The sequence below is a fragment of the Sceloporus occidentalis genome, unplaced genomic scaffold, assembly GCF_023333645.1.
Source record: "Sceloporus occidentalis isolate IW3139 unplaced genomic scaffold, rSceOcc1.0.p SCAF_3, whole genome shotgun sequence".
Taxonomy (NCBI): domain Eukaryota; kingdom Metazoa; phylum Chordata; class Lepidosauria; order Squamata; family Phrynosomatidae; genus Sceloporus; species Sceloporus occidentalis.
The window spans coordinates 234,029,315-234,053,179 of NW_028316983.1; the positions used below are offsets into that span (position 1 = coordinate 234,029,315).

Below are 23,865 nucleotides of genomic sequence, written 5' to 3' on the forward strand. Positions count from 1 at the left end.
ACTATATCATTATTATTATTATTATTATTATTACGCACTGTATTTGTCGCTGTTGTTTGAAACAACGCCATACATCCCGAATCACCCAGAACAGGATTGGTGTTGAAAATGAACATGTGCAGGCCCAAACTCTCTAGTTAATTTAGAGGATTGGGTTCCTTTAACCCATTGTGAATTGTGTTATCTAGAGCTGATGGGACATGTAGACAAAAAATACCTGGAGGTCCACATTTGTCCATCTGGTTTTAAAAGGTAGACCCAATTTACCAGTTATTATTATTATAGTGGAGTCTCAATATTTGGTCGTGTATTTGTGTCAAGTTAACAGAAATATTTCCAAAAATGAATTTCACATAATTTAAAAACTATTGTTTATTAAAAGACTGTTCAAACACACACTCAAATAGACTATAGCAGATTCCATAACAGTTCAGGGGTCAGCCAGAAGGGGAAAAGTCTCTGGAAACATCAAGAGTTTCCAGTTCTTTTTGTTTTGATTTTCCTGCATATTCCTAGGTCTGCATGCAATTACTTTCTTGAAATATCCCAGCTTTCTCTCAGTCCTCCTTTGCTTGTGCTCTTCCTCCTCCCCTTCCCACTGGAGATTATTGCACAAAGTTTTCCTCCTGACGCTGTTGTGGCTTTTTAAACACCCGAAACAGCAATGATTCTTATCACATTACCATGCAGTTGCAAATTGATAACAGGTTGACTATGGATCTTATTACACTACTGTTCTATTTATTCGTTAGCTGTCTGAGATTAATCAGTAAAAGTCTGGCCTTTGGCAGTGTTGTGTGTGCAGTGAAAGCCCCTTTAATCCCCTTTTTACTGCCTCCTTAGCACTGAGAAGTCTTACTTTCAATGGGAATGGTATATGTGTGTGTATGACGGATTACCTCCTCAGCAGTAAGAAGTTTTGCATTCATTAAGAATAAGGAGAGGTGCAATGAAACCACTTTAAATCCCCTTCTTTCTGAATTACCCCTGAATGATGTATGGCACATACTTCAATAATGGGCTAATTGTGGGATTGACAGCTATTCACAGGAATTTCCTCTTCATTAAAAGCAGCAGAAGCACAGATTGGCTTCAGGATGCCTACTGCCTAGGCATGATGTGGTGTGATAAGATCCCATGATTGCAGTTTCAATCCCCCTTCTATCCCACTATTGAAGAACCATGCAATAATCTCCCATGTGCCATAGCTCATGCAACATCTTAGAAACTGATTTTCACCACTTTCCACTAAGCCTGGGTGTCTAACACTAAATGATGTCCCCTTTCCCCAAGGATAATGTGTTGAGATAAAATTTCTGATTTCAAGTCTCTTCCTTTTCATGAAGAGTAGAGAAGCAAGTCATTTAATGGTGGGGAAGAATATTGTTGGGGAAGGGACTATATTCTTTGTTAAATTAGATTTCTGCCCAGCCCCGAGAGATGTAGCTGGCATATGCTGCAAAACCTGGAAAATTGCAATCAGATAGGGTCCCTAGGCACATGACAGTTCATTGCATGTTGACATTGTGAAATCACTTTACATTTTATAGTAAACATCAGTGACATTTCAGTGCATCTCTGGCAAATTCTCTTGGTGACCAGAGGTCCTTCTCTTAGTGGAATGATAAAACATTCTGAACTTAAAGCATTAACTAAAGCAAAAACAAAGCAGTGTTTATATTGCTAGGTTTAAAACCACAAGACAGAAGCTGCTGAGCTCTTAATTAAGGCTGTAAATAGCATTAAGGAATATATGATTGTTGAGGAGCATGGAAGGAAACATTAAAAAGGAAGATAGTCACTTAGCAGTCTTTATTGGCTGTGTCCGTCCAACTCTTAACTATATACGAAAAAGGTGTTAACATACTTCATTGCATGAGAATATTGGTGGAGATGAAGCTTTGAATGAATAATATGCATCTCAGTCAAAACTCTGCACTATACATAGTTTATATCCCAAATCACGTGTGCATCTGGATTTACATCCAACTTTTGCAAGTGATGTTCATACATAATTATATACATAGATTTTGACTGCCTGTTGGCACTGCATGTTGCTTACATAAATCCACAGTTTCCTAGATCTTACTTCATTTTTTTCATGAATTTCCTTATTGCTCTTGGGGCATTTTCATAGATGGGTACATAATCTATGTTGTGCTGTTTCTTTGGAAGAATGTTTATGCTCACACAGTTTTTAATGAGCCCCTTTCTTAACAGACACAATTACATTAAAGAGTTCCATTATGCGCCAGCTCAACTGACAATTTTGCACTTCCTTTTCTCTTGCAGAAGAGCCAGTAGAATCATATGAACATCTTGCACTGAAGGTTTTACGGTCCTGGAATGAAATCCCAGGTGTTGGCTGTAAACTGGTGCCTGAACACATCGAGACGCGGCCTCTCTACCACAAAGATAAGCCTGGCATGGAACAGGTAAATGGTTCAGCAGAGATAGAGGGCAAAAAGGCAACACATTATCTTTTTCTTTTTACAAATCCCATTTGCCCCCATAAAACTCAAGACAGCATATATCCGTCCTGAGCTATCTTTGGTTTGGCCATGCATCCTACTTTATAGGGGACAGTCCTCATTTGGAAAGTCTGTCAGAAGAGAATCTTTTATTTGAAGTATCTCTGTTTGAAGTGCTGTGTTCTATCCAGTCCTGTTTAAAGACTATAAGAAGTTCCTGAAATTGCCTCTTCACTGCTAGCACCTAGAGATGGCTGAGCAGACAGAAGGTCACTTAGCTAGAGTATTCCCACACTGGTGAAGTATATTGTATTTCTGTTTGAATTATAGAAGCTTTTTCCAAGTCTCAACTCTAATCTCCATTTAGCCACAGAAATCCATTGTGTGACTTTGTGCCAGCCCCACTCTGAAGAAATATTGCCAAGAAAGCCCCATGATAGGTTTGCCATAGGGTTGCCATAAATCAGAAATTACTTGAAGACATACAACAACAACAACAACAACAATCTAATTGCCAGACCCAGCTACAGTAGACTTACCATTATAGCAGTTGATTCAGTATGTTTGTTCCAGCTGAGACTAGAAATTTGATTTAGCCCTCAGTTTGTAAGTTAATATGTGCATATATAAGGTCTTCTTTTGCACTCTTTTTGGGTATATATAGTTGACACTCCAGTTTCCATGAATGGAAAGGCTCCTCCTGTGCATAGAAAGGACTCTGAGCCAGCTTGTGGAAGGGGATACATAGTCCTTCTTGGGCCCTTTGTAGGGTGCAAAGGTGTGAGGGAGGCTGTAAACTAATCCTGTTATTTCTTAAATTAACTTGAGCCCCCTTCTGTGTGTTTATGTTTCCCTTCCTAAAGGGTCGTGTGCAGATGTGGGTGGACATGTTTCCTAAGGACATGCCTCTGCCAGGACCACCTGTTGATATTTCACCCAGAAAACCAAAAGGGTAATTATTTGCACACATTCTGTTCCTACATATACAGATTTGCTAACTTCCAGCTAATAAACCGGGTTTCACAAGGTATTTTGCATTTCCCACTTAAATATTTCTAAATTTAAAACCAGAAGCGCTGTGTCTCAAAAAAAACAAAAAAAAACACCTCCCACATTCTATCCCTCAAAAACAATGTTTAAAAGTGAACCCATCTTAGTATAAAAGATGACTTAATGCCTTTACCAGAAGCCTGGTGGGGCAAAAAATGAAATTCCAAAGTATTTATGATACTTAAATAAGTCAAAAGTAAATACATCTGAGGGAGTAACTTCACATCTATGAAAGCTCATGCCACCAACTTGTATCTTGCCCCTCCTTCTCCAGTGCCTTGGCTCCCTTGTTTGAGAGAGCCACAACATTGGAGAAGGTAGGGGGTGGGAAGAAGGGTTGACCCTTGTGTGAGGTGTCTCAACATGTGGTCCATACTCCCACACCCCCACTCCTCCCTAGTGATGCCACTGGCAGTGGAAGCAGAGTTGCACATACATCAGTGTCCATGTTGCAGTTGCACTTTGCCCATTGTGGCTGTGGAATTGAGGCTGCACATTACACATTGCACATGAACCCTCTGTCATTGACATGTGTTGCATAATGTTGCTATTTTGCGTGAGGGGTTGCATAGTGCTGGCATAGTGTATGTCCGCATATGGATATTTATGTTATGCTCTGGGGATGTTGGACCACAGTGTCCAGGAATTGCAGCAGTCAAGGGTGTGTTGCTATATTCTTTTTGGTGGCAATAAGGGTGGCAGCTCCTTAATTCACAGTTCTTTTGTACCCATCAGCTTCCTTCCACTTCCAGATACTTAATGAGGCCCTCTTAGGCCATGTTGCTCAAAAATCTCTTAAAAAATGGATGTTGACCCTATTTTATTCCTCTTTCCTATCTGGTTAAACAGGTATTGTAGATTTTTAAAACAATATTAAAACCTGCAAGACCTGACTGAATATTCACCTTATAAACACCAATTCTTCTTTCAAGCTGACTTTTGCTCTTTGAGCAACACTGTCTCTGCCCAGCCTTCTTTTCTTGTATTGCACCGGTTTCATCAGAATGATCATAATCTTTGTCTCCAAATGTATTTTAATCTTTGCTTCTCTTTTAAGTGTCCATAGGTTTTGCACTGTCTCACAAATTTTGAACTATCATCTCTTGGAATAAATGTAGAACATCTGTCCATTGGCCTTCATTTGGAACCAATCTCGATATTTGTTTGGACCCTAGGATTTTGAGAAAATTGACAATGCCTGCATACTTTCTGATAATAAAATATTTAACTTCATCAAATTAGCAGTCAGCCAGAGAGAGTACAGTGAATACCGAACAGATATAAAGAACAAGGGAAAATTCAAGGCTCATTTAAAAGGAACTTAATAAGGATTGTGGGGTAGTTTGGAGGAAAAATTAATATATCAGTTATGTTCAGTCTGAAGCTGACTCGGCTAAAAGCACCCCATAAAACTTTTGTTTTAGTCCATGAGGAATTAATGAAGGGCTCTAAGTAGTCACTTTCATAGACTCTAATTTGTTTTTTAATATAAGCTATCAATTAAGCATTTTTCTAGCAAGACAGATATAGATTTAATACATACCAATCATGTAAGCACAGAAATTTGATTCATAGCATTAGAAGCAGAAAAATCAAACATCCAGACTATTGGCATGTACCTACCTGAAGCTGCAAAATAAAGCTGCTTCTGACCACTTTGGAAATATACTGTTTAAATGATGCATGCATCCTAAGAGGCCAGAAGCCATGCCAAAGCCATGATCCAGTCCTAAGGACTGGAGCACAGCTTTGGTACAACTTCTGACCTCTTAAGATGCATGTGTCATTTAAACAGCATACCTCCAAAGTGACCCAAAGCAGCTTTATTTTGGCCTGTCTGTACGGGCCCTAAGTCTTCCTAAGACTGAGATTTCCTCAAGGATATGTGTCTCAGTGATTAGACTTGCAAATTAAGACCATGTTTACTTTCTGATGATCAATCCAGAACAAAGCATAATCAATTTCAAAATGCTGAAGTGAGGAAAAGCACATGCTTTGAGAGCTAGACATCTTTCACCACTTGGGAGACCACTTCTTTTAAATATATGTTGAGCATAATAGTATAGTTTGACCCTCAGCCTAGCCCCTACCTCATGACTGGGAAACGTTTATCCTGGAGATGTATTGGACCACAGCTTATATACGCCCTTATCACTGGTCAGGGGTTTCTCATCCATGCCCTATATCATTACATTACAATTGTTCACAGACTCAATGTTGACTTAATTGTGACGTCTTCTTCCAAAAGAATGCTGTGGACTGTAGGTCTGTAAGTGGTGTAAAGAAGCAATGTGATCTTTCAGATGTTGTTTTTGGATTCCAACCCCAACCAGTATGGCGAATGGTCAGAGATAATTTAAGCTGAAATTGCAAAACATCTAGAGAACTAAGGACCCTTCCTAAAACTTTTCAGAAGCATTCGACAAACTACACTTCCCACAGTTCTTGTTGGGGGAGCCATGACCATTATAATAATTAAAAGCTAATGTATGCTTGCAATGTAGGTATATTCTGAGCGATTTCATCCCATACAGTAAGTGAACCATGAAAGAGATATAAGGTACGTAAAAAGATCTTGTTGCAGCTTTGAGACTAACTGAAAGAAAGAAGCTGGTAGCATGAGCTTTCGTAGACTCAAGTCTACTTCCATTTCATTTAAACATCAAAAGCAAAAGTGTCAAGCCCCCAATTTCCTCAAATCCACTTACTTTTATTGTGTTTATTATGTTGCAATTTGTCCCCAGAAATGCAACCAAAATGCTTTGAGTACAGATTAGGAAGCAATGTTTTGCTAATGTAATTTCTCATTTCATTTTGGCTCTTTCCTAACCAACCAACCTCAACCAGTTATGAACTAAGAGTGATAATCTGGAATACCGAAGATGTCATTTTGGAAGATGAGAATATTTTCACAGGACAAAAATCAAGTGACATCTATGTAAAAGGGTAAGTTCACCCAGGCACAGCCTGTGAAGCTCTTCATATATTCGTTGACAGGTGAATTAATTTATGACCCTAGCCGTCCATCTGAAATGAGTCACAGTGGTATTAACAAGCCCTCTGTGTGCATATGGATGACAAGTCTGTGGCCATGGCATTTTGCAGCAATGGCTCATCAGAAAGTCAATCCCTGACTAGAATTAAACAGGCACAGAGCTGGAATGCATGGAAAATGAGGCCCTGCAATGCTAATAATAATAATACAAAACCCCCAGAATTTTAAACTTACACAGAACCAATTCACATATGGCCTTGGAACAGTCCCAGTCTGGCAGAAATAGTCCTGAACAATTCTCTGTCATCACACTTTTTCAGCAATTTTTAAATGCCCCGAGTTTCTCTGTCCTCCTCTCACTTTACTCCTTTGTTCTCAGGTTATTTCAGTTGCTGCAAACTGAGTTCAAAATGCAAAAATAGTTTGTATCCATTAAATTCAGCAGCGGGTGGAGAGGAGAGGGCAGAGTCTTACCCATCCCACAAGGCTTAAACTGCTGCAGCCTTTTGTAGTTTGTGTTTCTTCCTCATTAATAACATTTGCCATCCTGACAGCACTGTGATGTTGCTTGGGCACACAGGTCCTAGTTATCATCCATCAAATTTTGGATGCTTCCTAGGAAGTTTAATTGTTTTATCACATGGAGATCTAAAATGGGATTGTGGTAGCTGGGGAGCAAAGCAGTGAGTCTATTGCCTCCCTGGAGTATTCTCATCTCTCCTCTCCCCACAACTAGTGGTCTTCTGTCATTGTTTAAGCCCTTCTGGAAATTTTCATCTGCCATCTCCAATGTGCTGTAGAATCAGGGGTCAAATTCTGGGACAGTTTAAGGAAAGGGCCATCAACTTTGCACCCAAAACACTTTGTTCCAGGGCCTTTCTTTAATTACCATAATCAGGAAGAGAGTCTGAGGAGAAGAGAGAAGCTGGGATGTTTTAACAGCAGCTGAAAAGGTGGGACCACAGACAATTATTTGGTATTGTTTCATACCGGGACAAATGGAAAGTAGAATTACTTTATTAATGCATTTCAAGATCTCCTTATATCTCAAGACTTCTAAGTGGTTTGCAAAGCTGAAAGCAATTCAGTTAAATAACACTAAAAACCTTTAAAATGAGCAGCTAAAAATCAGTTTAAAGTCAGAGTTTTATAAAACTCAGGATTACGATACCTGAAAGATGTCTGTTTCCATGTAAGTGTAGCCTGAAATGAGAGATCTTCAACAGAGGCTCTGTTGAGTCTCCTACCACCACCTACACCTAGGAAGCTAGGCTGGCAAATACATGGGTCTTTTTCCTGTAGCAGCACTTCCACTTTGGTATCCTCTACCTTTACTGAACTTCAATCTGTTGATTAAAACTGCCCCATTTGGTCATAGAATCGGGGGGGGGGGGGTATCACACAGAAGTTTACCATCCTTGAAACATCACCAAGTCGTCCATAAAGCATGAGGGTGTGATCGCTGGTCACGCTTCTCCCCTGTGATTAAATCATCATGGAGGCATCCCATCATTAAAGTGTTCATGGAGCAGCCACTTCTCCACATAACAGAAGTTCCCTTTATGCAGAAAAATGGCTGCTCCACAAACGTTTTAATGATGGGACGCCTCCATGACGATGTAATCATGGGAGACAAGTGCGACCGGCAATCACACACTTGCGCTTTGCGGATGATTTAGCAATGTTTCAGGGATGGTAAGCCTCCATGTGATAATCTCCATAGAATTGGAAGAGACCACAAGGGTCATCCATTCCAATACACCACCAAAGCACTCCCAACAGATGGCCATCCAGCCTTTGTTTATAAACTTCCAAAGAAGGAGACTCCACCACACTCCGAGACAACATATTCCACTCTCAAACAACTCTTACCCTCAGGAAGTTCTTCCTAATGTTTAAGTAGAATCTTTTTTCCTGTAGTTTGAACCCATTGCACCATGTCCTATTCTCTGGAGCACCAGAAAACAAACTTGTTCCACCCTCAGTATTACATCCCTTCAAATATTTAAACATGGCTATTATGTCAGCCCTTAAACTTCTCTTCCTCAACCTACCCAACTCCCTAAGGCACTCCTCATAGGTTATGGTTGCTAGACTTTTCACCATTTTGGATGCCCTCAGGCCTTTGATTTTCAAATGTTTGTTTAATCTGTTCCAAAAGAATGTTATGCGCCTACGTTTTATTGTAAATCACTTTGGTTTACTATAATCAGCACATTTAACATGCTTTGTTGAATTTTTAATAAAAGTCTTGGGTATCTTAATTGTTAGCAGCATTTTTTTGCTGGTAAAATTTCAGTTCACCATGAATTCCACAGCAAACCCCCAGGACCTCCTAAGGTTCCTATTTCAACCCTGAGAATGGTATTAGATGGAGTAAGTTATTTTCCAGTAACTTGAACACATAGGGAAACTGATTTGGGAGAAAGTATCCATGTCAGGTATTTGTGTTCTAAACTCTTTAGTAATTTAAATGGAATATCCAGTGCTTTGAATTTAGCTGGTCACCAAACATTCACCTTTAATACTGGGTCCAATCATCCATTTTGGTAAGGTTCCTAAAATTTTGTTTCCTTTCATTATGGAACCTTACTTTCCACTGTAGAATCTCTTTAGAGATGAATGTGTATCTGGCTATGTGAACAGATCTTCTCCTTCAGGAAGGATGGCAATGTGTCCTACTTTATAGAGGACAACACTCTGTTTGAAGAGGATTAGATCTGCTGTAACTTAAAACACGTTCTCATAATCTCTCTGCTAGTTCTAAGCCACAGTTATACTAAAAGCTAAGCCACAGAGTGTTAATAAAACAGCTGAATGATTAAATCCTAACAAGAAGCCATTTAAATAAAATTTCTTCCATCACCATTCCTTCACAATCTTTTCTTTCATTTTAAAGAGCATTTTATAGCCAGGGTCTGACTGGTCATATACATGGTTTCAGTAGTACATTTTCCTTTCAGAATGTATTCTTCCTCTCTACAAGTAGGCATCAGAGCTGCAGCAGGGCATTTCATTTTATTCCTGTAGTCATGAAGAAATTTGCATATAATAACTACATATACTAGAGTATTCCTTTATTTTTATCAGGGCTGCAAGTAGTTTAGTGGTTTTTACTTTGTTATTTGCTGTAAAACAGAAGGAAGGTCGAATCTGTTGTAAAGTACAAGGTAAGTGAAGGCAGGAGGCATAAAAGGTGTGCTGTGTGCATCACAACAGAAAGGATAGATACAGCTAAGTAAAGTTCCCCACATCCATAAGACCACTGTCTTATACTGCATCTACACTGTAGAAATAATGCAGTTGGACACTACTTTAAGTGTTGTAGGTCCATCCCACAGAATACTGTGATTTGAAGGTCTTTAGTCTTCTCTGCCAAAAGTGTGCTGGTGTCTCACAAAACTACAGATCCCAGGATTCTGTAGGATGGAGCCATGGCAGCTAAAGTGGTGTCAAACTGCATTATTTCTGCACTGTAGATGCACCTTTAGTCTAGGACTTCAAACAGGATTGGGCAACTTCATTAGGCCCATGAGCCAATTCAAGGCTCCTGGGACTCCTAGAAGCTAAATAGGCTAACACAAATGTCAAAAAGGGTGGCTGGGAAAATCCAGAAGTGACTGTACTTGTGGATATTAAGTAGTGGAATAGGATCTGCAACCTTTTTAAAAGTGAGAAGAAAAGTTTTAAAAGCTTCTGGAGTCTTCTAGGGACAGAATTCTTTTTAGAGGACTGTAAAAAATGGGCATGGGAGCCACATGTAGCCCTCAGGGCATATTTTGCCCAACTCTGACTAAAATTTCCTAGTAGCATAACAGAGTGCTGAGAAAGAATAGAGGGCATGGGTACTAGCCAATTGGTACTGTCAAGTTCTGGCTTTTGTTACACAAACTCAGGAGAGAGAAAAAAACTCACAAAAGTTACTTCTTTAGACTATACTCCCAGGATTCCACAGCTGACATGCCCAGTGGAAATGATGTTAGGGGATTCTAGGAATAGTAGTCCAAAATGAGTTTTCTGAGTTCTGGAAGAGAGCAGGATGCACTGAACACAAAGGGCTTCCTGGTAAGAATTTTGTTGTATGCACAGAATGGGCAACTCACAGGGTTTCAGATGTCTTCCATGGAAATGTTAAAAAGGAAAACAGAAAGTTGGGCACCTACTAGTCCACCATGCTTTAGTCAAAGCTTGGAATAATTTTTGGCCGGCAGATTCTGAGATTCAGGGAATATTTTTTCTGAGCTCTGGTTTTCAGCATAGATACAGTAGCTGGCCTTATACAGAGAGCTGGAACTCGTTTACCTGTCAAGTCTCTTTCATAGATGTGAAGTTACTCCCTCAGATGTATTTACTTTTACCATGTCATCTGGTTCTTACTTGTTTTTCACCAGGTGGTTGAAAGGCCTTGAAGATGATAAACAGGAGACAGATGTGCATTATAATTCTTTGACTGGAGAAGGGAATTTCAACTGGCGCTTTGTGTTCCCATTCCATTATCTCCCGGCTGAGAAGCAAGTGGTGGTCTCCAAGAGGGAGAATATCTTTTCCTTGGACAAAACAGAACGCAAAATTCCTGCAGAACTGGTGCTCCAAGTGTGGGACTTTGAGAGGCTTTCTTCTGATGACTTTCTGGGTAAGCCCTTAAACTAAGTGGAAGTGACTGTGATTTGAACTAGAGGCTAGCAGCACTTTTTCTGCCCATTTCTGTATGATGCTCATCCTGTCAGTGGTTTGCAGCCTGCTGGCAAAAGGAGGGTACCAGTGGAATATCAAAATGGTGGGAGCTGTCATGTACAGGAACATTTTCCCATGCATCTTAGGAAGTAAGTTAGAGCTTGAGAAAGTTTATCTGAGCTGGAAGTTGTTCTGGGATAACTGCATTGCTTAGTAGGTCTTTGAATGATGTTGAATTTTATTTCCCCACCCCTCCCAGGCTCCCTTGAAATGAACCTGAATGGTTTTCCTCGAGCAGCCAAAACGTCCAAACGCTGTGACATAAGCATGGTAACTGCAGTCAGCGAGGAGAACAAGATTTCCATATTCCAGCAAAAGCGAGTCAGAGGCTGGTGGCCTTTTGTCAAAGCTGGAGAACTCACGGTAAATCACCCAAGATTGCTTTTTGAAAAGGGAAAAAAAATCTTGAATGCTGATACTAATGAAGGTTGTTTTTCAATAAAGAAATGTAGTGGTAACTAGTTACTTCCATGTCCATGGGAGAAAGAGCTTCCTCCACATTTTTGACTGAACTTTAAAGAAAATATTGAAGGTGCTGAAGTTATAGAATTTACCACTTTGGATAGTTCTTTTAAAGTTTGGACTAAAACATGGATCTGGTTCACTTCCACTGGCATGGAAGACACCAGCCAAGAGGTTATGAATGATGTGAAGAGCCAAATATGTGTAAATGCACATGTGTACATGTGTGTGGGGAAGTGTGTCTGCATTTAAATCCCATAAATTTTGATGGGGAAACATGCATGTCCACACATGAGGCCACTTAGAAATAAATATCACCATATGGTCCATAGTTGTGGATTCATAGAGTTTGGCCATCTGCCTCAATCCCCTGCCAGGTAAAATAAAAGAGAAGAATGAGGCAATAACTTCATTAGAACACAAATATATCATGAAAAGGGGAACTTCCAAATCCTTCAGAATTCTTCCTCAGGCTGTAACACAAATCCCTTGGTTATTAAATTTAGCCAAGATGACTTTGAACTCTTCTGCTTTTCTCCTCTGCCTGCACACTTCCCAAGTTGTGAAACACTAAACTGGATCACTTGATTAAGTAAGAAACTTGGTGAGAATGGTCCCCCTCACACACATATTTTGGGGAACTTTTGGGGACAAAACCAATTTTTGAACTTTTTTGTGGGGGTGCAGCTCTCCGAGTTCTCCTGGGAACCAATCCTCCCCCCTCTAGCCTCTCACAGTTTCCCACTTCTCATTTAGAGCAAGGTGGGAATTGTATTGGTTCCGCTCTGAATGCTGTCAGACTCCACCAGCATTCTTCACCATTGGCTATGCTGCAAGTTTCAGTCCATAACATCAAGAAAGCCATATAATTTACAATCTGATCTAGACCAAGTCTGGGGAAAAGTCTGAGGAAAGTGACCATTTCGTTGGAGTGCAGGTTGTTGAATTTTTCACTATTGCTGAAACCCCCCAAAATGTCTAGTGCACTGCCCTTGTACTTCCCATCCCCATTGTAGGGATTGTGTTTGTCTTCTTTGTTGAAATTTGGTTTCTGAAGTATCATATATATATATATATATATATATATATATATATGTTTAAATCATGTACTCTTAATTTGTGACTACTTCTGTTTTTCACACCAGAGGGATATACAGCTGAGATTCTTCTCCTCCTCCCTAGTCCTGTACATACAATCTTATGCCGTTTAATTTTCTCACTATAATTTCCATGGAGTTACTTTATACTTCTTTATATTGTTGCTAAATTAAATTACAAAGGGAGGTAAAAAGGAATGGTGGGAAACATGTAGGTTTAATGTGCATCTGAGGAATTGCCATTCAATTTGGAATTATGAAGAAGAAGCAAAACCGTGCTGCAATGTATTTGAACTAGTACTTTTTTTAGCTTTTGTCCCAGTATGGAGAAAATTTTTGTCAGTGAAATATGAGAAGCCAGAAGCAAATGGATTAAGACTTCCAGTTGTGACAGGGAGGGATTTCAATTCCCTGCCTAGAGATCCAAGCTGCTGAGGAGAAAATCAGTGCTCTCCCATAACTATTGGTCATCCTTGTTCAGTTGCTTTCTGGCTTCTAAAAATATCATCAGCTAGGTTATTTCCCCCCCTGCAGCTTTACTTATTACTTTGATGAATCAGACCCAGTCTATGAAAACTTATGCTACAACCTTCTTTCTCTCTGTTAGTCTCAAATGTACTACAAGATCCCTTTTTATTACATTTGCAGTGGTTGTGCATTTTAATGTTGGACTGGGACTTGGAAAATTCATATTCATGTTACTATTGAGCCATGAAACTTGGTGCAGTCACTTTCTCTCTCAGTCTGATCTACCTCTCAGGGTTGTTGTGAAGCTAAAATTGAGAAGAGGAGAGCCATATGCCTCACTTGGAAAGTTTTGAATAAGAAAAGGCTGAATATAGATGTACCTAAATTATCATACTGGGGTGATTTCCATTACAATAGTGCTTGTGGAATGAGCAAGAGCATACCTCAATAGAACCATTTCATTCTGCGCAGTCACATGAAAGAAATGATTTGCAAACAGGAGAAGCTTTTCCATGAAGCTTGTTTTCCATGTTCCCTAAAATATTATACAGTCACATGCATGGGTTTTTGATACAGGAAACTCAATTCATATTCTTGTGGGCTTCCCCAGTCACAAGAATGCAGCATGTTGTGCTTCTACATTTCTGCATTCCCAGAATTGTTAGCACTTTTGGTGGCTTATTAAAAGGAGTTCTCCGTTAATGCGAAGTTGGGCACCAGTAACAGTTTGCATGCACACTGCCCATGGGATAGTTTCAATGTTGTGTGAAAATCTTTGGCCATACACATGTTAATGTTACTATTGTGCCAGTTTTTACCCCAGTGTGATAATCTCCAGTACATGAATAAATAAACAAACCAGTCATTGGAGTTTATCAAATGGGAGGAATTTCTCTTAAATTTGAATGAAAAGAAAGTGGGGCCAGAATGCATTCACTTAAAGTTGCTAGTTTCGCGCAATTACGTGATTACGCATTGCATTCAAACTGACTCCCCATTGCCTGAAAATAGCATGCCATTGCCCGAATTTGTGTGTGGCAGTCTATCACGCAATAACGTGAAACCACATGATTGCATTCAGACTGACTTCCCATTGCCCGAATTTGTGTGTAGTGGGTTATCATGCAATAACGTTAAACCCCATGATTGCGTTCAGATTACCATTGGATTATACTTCCAATTCCCCTTGTCTGATAAACTCCATTGTGTTGGGTGCACATTGGGTTTTCTAATACATGCTGCTTATTAGCGATCCAAGTGACATTAGTACTTTCTTGACTCAGAAAAACAAATTTTAAAGGCTTATCAAGTCTTCCTCCAAGTACACATGACATGCACTAAGTTTCTTTTCAAGCTCAGATTTTAACACTGGAAGGAAGGCAGACACAAGGAGGACCAGGAAATTTGCTTTTCCCATTGCTACTTATTGACTTTGGGAGCACTGGGGAAATTATGTTTCCTAGTGTTTTTTGTGCCTAGCATGCAGCCATAACAGCCTGCCAAGTATCAGAGACAGAGGGAGAAGTAGTAGTTTATCTGACCAGTAGTAAAGGTAAGCAAGGAAGAGTAGGTAAACTGGAGAGAAAGAAACCCAATGGTGGCACTGAGAGATAGATGGGGTCCTGCCATACTCTCTCTGATATCGTTGAGTCTTGGAATTAATGCTGTCTTCTGATTTCAGGGATGTAAAAAATTTTTTCCTCCATGCCTAATTAAAACCTTGCCAGGAGGAAGTTCTTGCTATTGCTAATTAGTATTAATAAATGTAAAGAGAATGGTTATGAGTAAAGGGATCTAAATGTTTAGCTTTCTTAACTTATGACTTTATAGTACCAACATTTTAGTGAATTGCTCATAAACTTATAATAGATGAAGAACTCATTAAGAGATGTTTCAATGAACTGACAAGGATGGTCTTTTTCAACCCAGGGCAAAGTGGAAGCTGAATTTCATTTAGTCACAGCAGAGGAAGCTGAAAAGAATCCAGTAGGCAAAGCTCGAAAAGAGCCAGAACCGTTGGAAAAGCCCAAGTGAGTAAACTTGCCAGCTGTGTGTCAGTTTTCTTTATAGCCCGAAGATGTAAAACTAATACATGGTAGATCCAGATTGCAGTGAAAGACCCCTAAATCCCTCTAGACCTATAGGATGCGGGAAGTGATTTTAGCATTTTTGCCAGGTCCCCTGGCTGTTTTAGACCCAAGAGAGTTTTGTTTTGTTTTTCAAATCAGGAAGTCATGTTGGGGGGAAAGGCCGTCCCTGGGCCTAAAAATGGCCCAGAAAGGGTCAAAAACGTGAAAACTGCCCACATGTTCCCTAGGTAATGCCCCCTTGGGAACATTCATTTATTATTTATTTTATTTATTGGATTTATACTATGCCTTTTTCCTAGGATGAAGGCAAACTTTCTCCAAAAAAATCAAAACACTTTTGGGAATGTATGATGGAGCATAGCTCTCCAAAGTCTCCTGGTGGCCAATGCATCTCCTCAGTTCTTGACAGTTGCCCACCTCCATCTCTCTACTCAAAATCCAGTAATGTCTCAGGAACTAGAACAGATTAGTTAGCAGCAGTAGCTTCTGGTTGCTTTCATGGAGTGTATTTAACACATTCATAAAACAGGATGGTTAGGACTTGTACTCTGTTTGAATTTAGTTTCCCCAGGCATTTTAGAAATCTAGGTTGATACTTTCTGACCTCAATAGCATTTTCTATCATTTATTTAAAAGATGTTGAATGCCAGATCAACTTGAAGGGGGCAACAAAGCTATTATGTACCATGATATATTCTTTTAATTTTCATGTTTTATTGATGTATCTGCAAAAGCCTGGAAAGGAATCAGAGTAACTAACATTCTCCAAGTTTGTAACTCACTATTAGAGCTGTGCATGGGGCCCAGTGATCTGATTTGCAGATAAGATTAGCAATATAAATTATGAACTGATCTGCTCTGGAAGGATCAGAATTTAGACTTTGGCTCTGTCTTAAGATTTGATGTCTGGATCACTACTCTTCTTATTCTTTTCTGTTGGGAAATCTAAACAGCTTTGACTCGACTCTATGTTGTGTTGTTCTTTGCTAAGCAAACAAGGTGCATGCAGTTTTGCATCTTTCTTGACCACTGCATCAATCTAGGATTGCCAAATTATTTAATGACTAAATTTCTGAATTAAAATCATATTCTAGACTAATTGGAGAGCAAAATATAGAATGCTAATATCTCCTGCTTAAGCCCCAAAGAGATAAGCAGCAAGGTAGTAGCAGTGAAAGTAAAATTAAAAATGCAAGCAGATTCTAAATCATGTGCACACACACGCACACCTCACTCTGCTCCTTAAAAGGTGGTCTTTGCTGAAAATGGGTGGTTATTTCACCAAAACAGCTGGATAAAATGTAAGCTTAAAAAGAGTGATGGGGGAACCCTCTATCTCACAAATGCATGCACATATCCGAGCAGTTAAAATCTGAGTCCAAGAAAAATGAGGGAGAAAATTCCTCCCCTAAATTATACCTCATACATATTCGTGCAGGCACCTCCAAAACAGAATAAGAAGAACATGCCTTGCCTTCCTGAGCTAGCAACAAACAAATGTACACACATGCACAGCTCTCAGTAAATGCATATGCATGCACAGCTCTCAGCAAACAAATAAGTCCACACACTTGTATAAGTTTTGAGTTTCTTGAGTTCCTCTCTATCTAGCACCACAGAAGATGTTAAAGTATTATATAACAGTGACATCACACACAAACCCTCCCTACAAATGCCATGGCTGGAAGTTTTAGGATGCTAACCAAACCCTTGTCATTACCTGGAAACCAGAGCAGTCATTCCAAAATGGTCATTCCAATCTCTTCCCATCACACTACAATACAACTTGTACTGGAGAAAAAACACACTATCTGTGCCATTAGATAGAGTGAGGTTGGTGTCTCAAGCAGCAGACACCAGCAGAAGGTGAATCAGGGATTGGTAACAAGGTTTTGAAGAGCAGAGCTATGTGTGGCAAGTGGTCTACTCTGCACCCAGTAAGTCAGCCTGTTGCCACCAGGCTCAATGGAAGATGGCCAACCATATTGGCACATAAAGCAGCAGTGCCTTTCCCTCTCTCTGGAAATACCTAAACAATAATAACCAAGTTGCCTTTTTGTATTACCCCAAATACAAATGCGGCTTGAGACCACTGTTTCATTCTACCTAATAATAAGGCTGGTCCTAAATATGTTCCTGAATACCAGAGACAAAGGACAAATAACAAGGAAGATCGGTTGTCATTATATACTATGAGATTTCCAAAAGCTTTTAGCTAATCTCTATTAGAGTGATGGATCAGGTGCCTGATAGATGTTTGCTTTGATCTAGTTGGGTGTTCCTTGTTTTTGAGTCAGATAATGGTTTTCTGAGCAATCTTGTTTGCAGTAGCAATGTAACTTCTGCAGAACTCCAGAGAAAATTACACTATGCTGCATAGCTAACACAAGTAAGCTTTGGGATCTTGATTTGTGCACTACTTTTCTGTGGTCAGATCCCATGCTGCACTAGTAAGGTTTATTTGTAACCAGGGTGAGAAAAATGGAGATGTTACTGAACTGTGATTCTGGTGATTTTTCAAAGGTTAAAAGGATGATAACAAATGTTTCATATGCCTCTGACATTACTCATGTGTTTCCCTCCCCGCCCCAATTTTTTCCCCCAGCCGGCCTGATACTTCCTTCTCCTGGTTTGTGAATCCTTTCAAGTGTTTGTATCATCTCATCTGGAGAAATTACAAGAAATATATCATCATTGGGCTAATTCTGCTTATCCTAACTGTATTCTTGGTGCTTTTCATCTACACGCTCCCGGGTGCCATAAGTCGTCGGATTGTTGTGGGGAGTTCTTAGAAGACCTATGTATAAATCATGGCACGGGTTAATCACTTAAATAATTAAACACATTCATATTTTACCGAGAATAACACAGATTCAGTTTTAACAAGGGGCAGTGGATGCTAAACCTTCTCCCTTCATGTGCCTTACTTCACCACCACCTTCTCCCTGCACCAAACAAAGGGATATTGTAGCACCTTTGAGACTAACTGGGTGAACTGTGCCAAAGAGGTTGTAGCATAAGCTTTCATAGACCAAGTCTATGAAAACTTATGCTGCAATTTGTTTTGCACAGTTCAGCTCAAAGGTGCTACAAGATCTCTTTGCTTACTTGGGCCTGTTACAGACTGCCAAAATAAAGCTGCTTTGGGTCTCTTTGGAGGTATGCTGTTTAAATGCTGCATGCATCCTAAGAATCCAGAAGCTGCGCCAAAGCTGCACTCCAGTGCTTAGGAATAGAGTGTGGCTTTGGCGCGACCTCCGGACTCTTAGGACCCATGCCTCATTTAAATAGCATACCTCCAAAGAGACCCGAAGCAGCTTTATTTTGGCTGTCTGTAACAGGCCTTGATATTCCAGAATAACACAGCTATGTCTCTGAATTCTATCTCCCTGCAGCAAAGTTTTAGTATCAGGAATGAACATTTATTCTTCACTACATTTTGGAAGTGAATATGACCTTGATTAGCAGAAAGTCACTTAGTGAGAGAGGTAACAAGGAAGGAAATGGAGGACTTTGGAAAGATTATGCACTCCTTGCCCAGACACTCCTTCTGCTTGTTTACATTGGGTCTCCTGTCCATCAAGCTCTATCTTGATATTTGGGGCAGATCCAGGTGTCATTCATTCATGTCATTCCTCCATGTTGTACCTGGATTGGACATCAGAGCCAAACATATTATGTCAAATTATGCTTCTGTCTGAGTTCAAAATTGAGGCCAGTAACCGAGAATATCCAGATTCTGGTTTGGAACTCATTCAGTTTTTCTGGGTGTCAATTGGATATTTGCAAAGTTGGAAAGTCTTGTTATATCTAGACCAGATATCTCTGACTAGACATGGGCTAAGCCCTGGTACACTAATGATGAGTTAACAGTACATGCCCATATATATATGCCAAGCTTCAGTCCAAAGCTTTGCCACAGGCCTCACAGATCAAGTCTTGCAAGTCAACCATAGAGAGATGACAGTTTCTTGGCTTAATTCAGAGATTCCCAGAGTCTTTTAAAAGGTTAGAGAATGAGTGTTTCTACCATCTAAATCTAAATTGGTACCAATTTTTATTCAATGTTTGTCAGAGTTCTTCAGTAACCACAGAGATTGGTACATTGGTGGTTCTCTCCACATCTGAATTCAATGGGAAATGCTCTTATAAAGAATATCTGTGTGAGCACTGGAGCACACATATAAATAGGTTTACTGAGAGGAGCTGAGTTTGCTTAAATTATATTGGAGGATTTAGCTGCAGATTACTTGTTCCATTGCTTATATTTTAATGATTTCAGTGGGAATTCCACACATGTAATTTTCCCATTATAACCCAGAAGCAATGAATGCTGACTGCAGGTGGAAGAAAGCCTTTTGGACTTGGATCCCTCATATTATATGTGCAAAAACCTGTATATGTTGTGATGTCAGCAGGTGAGTCCAAAACCACAGTACCACTTGTGCAAATTCAGTACACACTTAACAGCAAAACAAAATGGGTATGTTGTACCAGTGGTCTAGTACATCATGGATATTATGTCTAAATATAAATAATTAACTTATGTAAATTCTATATGAAGTAACATTCAGTGTAAATGATCATTTGCAATTATAATTTGTTTATATTTTATGTGGGGGAAGAGGGTCCTCTAAAATTTTGCTATTACTGATAACTGTATTGTTGCTCCATTTGCAATGTGATTTTCACAAAAATGAAAAGAAGAAAGCAAATCTTTTACAGCTTGTGTCTCACATTATTTCATGAGCAAGAATTGCATTGTGCCTAGAGAAACCAAAAATAGCATACACTCACAAGCAACAAATGAGAGGAAATGAAAGACAGGACAAAAAAAAAAGGGAGCTTTCAAAGGGAGCTTGGTAGATAGTTTATGGAGAGAGGAGTATTTTAAAAATGCTTTGAGGGAGAATCTGTTGCAGGTGCAAAAGCAGTTGCAGAACTCATAGATTCTCTTTTGGGGTGCAGGCAAGAAATCATATTCAGATAGCTGTGTTGGCCATGCAGCAAAATACAACAAAATCCGTTAAACAGTGATACCCTTATTGGACCAACTGAAAAGCACAAAATACATCTTGCAAGCTTTCAAAGCTTCACTGGCTTCTTCACCAGGAAAAGATGTTTTAAAAAAGTGACACAATGTTAGGAGTCACAGGCCTGCATTTTATTTCAGATATTACTTCTTTTGCCATTGAAGATGGTCTGGAGGGATCTCATGCAGATGGTGGTCGCCCCTCCTTTTGACCATGTGTGGACCAGGGACAAAGATTAATAAAAGACAGGTGATACAATTTCAAATCCATTACAAGGCAGCAAAGCAACTTCCACTGAGATCCAGGCTGTCTCTGTTCTGTGCAAGCTTAGTTCAACCCTTAAAATCTTTCTCTCACCAATCTAATCAGTCATGAAAGTGGAACAAGTGTCCTGTAGATGTTATTATACAGTCTTTACAGTTTGCTGATGTGCCCCCCCCCCCCCAATCTCTTCCTTTCATGGATTTTGGGAAGGGTAGCCCAAAACAATAACTTCTCTAAGCTCTGGGCTAAACAGACACTCTTCTCTCCCACTTTGCATCAGTTGCAAAAAACCTGTAAGAGCTAAGGTTGGCCTTTTCTTTTCTTTTTTCTTTTCTTTTTTTATAAACTTTATTATATATTCACATACAAGTACAATTCAGAAAATCCACTGTCTCTTCACCAGCAATCCATCGATCGCACATTATAATTTCCAAGATTTGTAAATATAACTTAATAAATAAATAAATAAAACATCTGTACTTCCCAGATACAACACACTTCTTGTATGGTTATTACTGCACTTTACCTTGTTACCTTACATATGAACTATTTCTAAATAACTCCAGTATTTTATTGCTTTTTGAAAGTTTATTTCTCCCTATCTTGTCAATGTTTAGTAGTTTTTATATATTTAAATTTATCTCTATACTGTTTCACAACACTTTCTACCGTTCACCATAAAAAGCCTTTACAGCCTCCCATTCATTCTCAGTCTTTCTTTCATCTTTCCCATGAAGAACACTTGTTAAACGATCCATTTCCATCATATCATGAAGTTTTAGTAGCCACTCATCAATCGATGGAATTTCAGCCAATTTCCAATATTTTGCCAGAAGCAATCTTCCAGCAGTTATCATATAAAGAATTTGACGCCAGTGAGTGGCTTCGACTTCCCTTGGAAGCTTGTTTGTCATATTTAAAAGATATACTTCAGGGATTTGTTCAAATTTTATTCCAAGGATTTTAGTTATTACAGAGTGGATTCGCTTCCAATATTTCTTCCTTTTCTTCCATTTTGTTTGGCCTTTTCTTCCTTTTTGTTTTCTTGCATGGCACATCCTGTTTCAGCTGTTTAGGGGCATTACCAGGTGTTCAAACTTTATCACACTTCAGACTTATTCACATCATGTATTTTCTGCCACAGACAGACAGCTTTCTGAGATAACTTTGTCACTTACTCATTTATCCATCCCCCCTTTTAACATGGGACACGTTTCCACAGCTCAGTCAAACCCTCTCAGTCTTCTCCACACACTTCTGTCAACAGATTCTCCCAAGTGTTTGACAATAAATGGAAAGATGTTATTGCTCAATTTAATTGGGACTACATAGGCTGAGGAGAGAAAAGTGGACTTTTCTGACACTGTTGATGGAGGACTTGGTTTAGCCAGCTTTCTCTCTTCACAAGATCTGCTCCTGTTATATCAACACGTGACACTTTTCAGAGAATCAGAAGAGACCCCAAGGGCCACAGAGTCCAACCCCCTGCCATGCAGGAACACACAATCAAAGCACTCCCAACACATGGCCATCCAGCCTCTGTATAAAACCCTGCCAAGAAGGCGACTCCACCAATCTCAAAGGCAGCATCTTCCACGGTCAAACATCTCTTACCATCAGGAAATTCTTCCTAATGTGTAGGTAGATTCTCTTTTCTTTTAGTTTTTCTGTAAGTCCAACAACATATGAGGGAGGAGGAAGTTGGTGAATCTAATGTCTATGGGAGTAGGGAATCTGCTCTGGGATTCATCTTTAAAGGAGCTGTCCAAGGTATTAAATAGGTTAAGTACCCTAGCTAGCTTCTTTAAAATCTGGACTTAAACCCAGAGTGCATTCACAGTCCCAATGGCATGGGGGCCACCAGCCTTCCCTGTATGGATAGTTGTGGTGGCCAGTATCTTGTCTAGACAATGTGCAGCTATAATTCAAAGATGCTGCAAGGGGCACAGGCTAAAAGAGACAGAAGGTCATATCTTTGAGGGTTAAAAAAAAAAGCACACATACACAGCAAGAGAGAGAGAGGCTCTCCAGACTGTCACAACTTCATAAAAATTCATCTTTCTCCCTCTGTTTTAATCAGTCAGTGAATCAGATCTGCCAGTTCCCAACTGGGAGTTATTAATTATCTCCAAAGAAATAGCAGCTAGTTGACTGGTGTACAACAAAGGAAGTTTTCCTTAACGTCCCCTGTGGGATTCCTTTCACTAAGGAAGAGATTTAAATTTCTGTACTGTTTTATCATGTTGCTGGCTGTGAGCACAAACATCAGTCTGTAGATAAAAATGCCGCCGACTTGAGCTGGCAATGTTCAGTCATACTTCTGACCGATGTCTTTCTTATATCATAGTACACATCATATCAACACAGTGTTTAGATCAAAGGCAGTAACAGTATCACTCTGTTCTGCTTTGGTCAGATCTCACCTGGAATATTTTGTCTGCTTCTGGGTTCCACAGCACCAACAAACCCAAACATCTCAGAAAAGCAAAAGAGATCCCCAAGGCTTTGCTGACCCAAAATATACATGACAAATACAGAATCGTAGAGTTGGAAGACACCCCAAGGTTCTTCCAGTCCAACCCCCTGCCATGCAGGAATACACAGTCAGAGCATTCCCAACAGATGGCCATCCAACCTCTGTTTAAAAACCTCCAAAGAAGGAGACTGGACCACACTCCAAGAGAGTGTATTTTACTGTTAGATAGTTCTTACTGTCAGGAAGTTCTTGCTTATATTTAGATGAAATCTCTTTTCCTGTAATTTGCATCCATTGCTCAGTGTCATAGTCTCTGGAGCAGCAGAAAACAAGCTTGCTCCATCCTCAAAATAACAAAATAAAGGTTTCCAGACCTGTATGCCCAAGAGTTGTTGGGCATAAACCCCAGGAGAATTAAGGTCTATTTTAGAAGGAATAGTCTTATTTAAAGAGTTTGCTTAAATGAGCCAATAATTGTTAAGGATATAGCATAATTATTTAAATATTGAAACCCCACCCCCCCACACATTGCTGGAAATAAGAAAGACATGATTTTCTTTTCAAGAGCTATTTGCTTTTTAAAATTAATATACTGAGATTAGACTGAGCTGTTTGGAGTTCTTTCTCTCCTTGGAGATTGCCATATGACAACTCCCAACTGAACCACCCATGCCTGCATTAAGCATCTATCTGATCTTGTAAGTATCCCTCTGCTCTGGGTGCGA

At 39.6% G+C, this 23,865-nt stretch overlaps 1 protein-coding gene across 1 annotated transcript in view; it reads left to right on the top strand.

Annotated features, from left to right (window-relative positions):
* The window catches only part of FER1L6 (fer-1 like family member 6), a 125,312-nt gene extending 106,848 nt beyond the window's left edge, over positions 1 to 18,464 (top strand). Inside the window, exons 35-41 of the mRNA XM_089518947.1 lie at positions 2,293 to 2,435; positions 3,335 to 3,423; positions 6,369 to 6,467; positions 10,908 to 11,149; positions 11,450 to 11,613; positions 15,207 to 15,307; positions 17,973 to 18,464. Coding sequence (XP_089375073.1) covers positions 2,293 to 2,435; positions 3,335 to 3,423; positions 6,369 to 6,467; positions 10,908 to 11,149; positions 11,450 to 11,613; positions 15,207 to 15,307; positions 17,973 to 18,159 — 1,025 coding nt within the window. The 3' untranslated portion in view covers positions 18,160 to 18,464. The remainder of the gene's footprint in view (positions 1 to 2,292; positions 2,436 to 3,334; positions 3,424 to 6,368; positions 6,468 to 10,907; positions 11,150 to 11,449; positions 11,614 to 15,206; positions 15,308 to 17,972) is intronic.
* Positions 18,465 to 23,865: the final 5,401 nt, after the last annotated feature.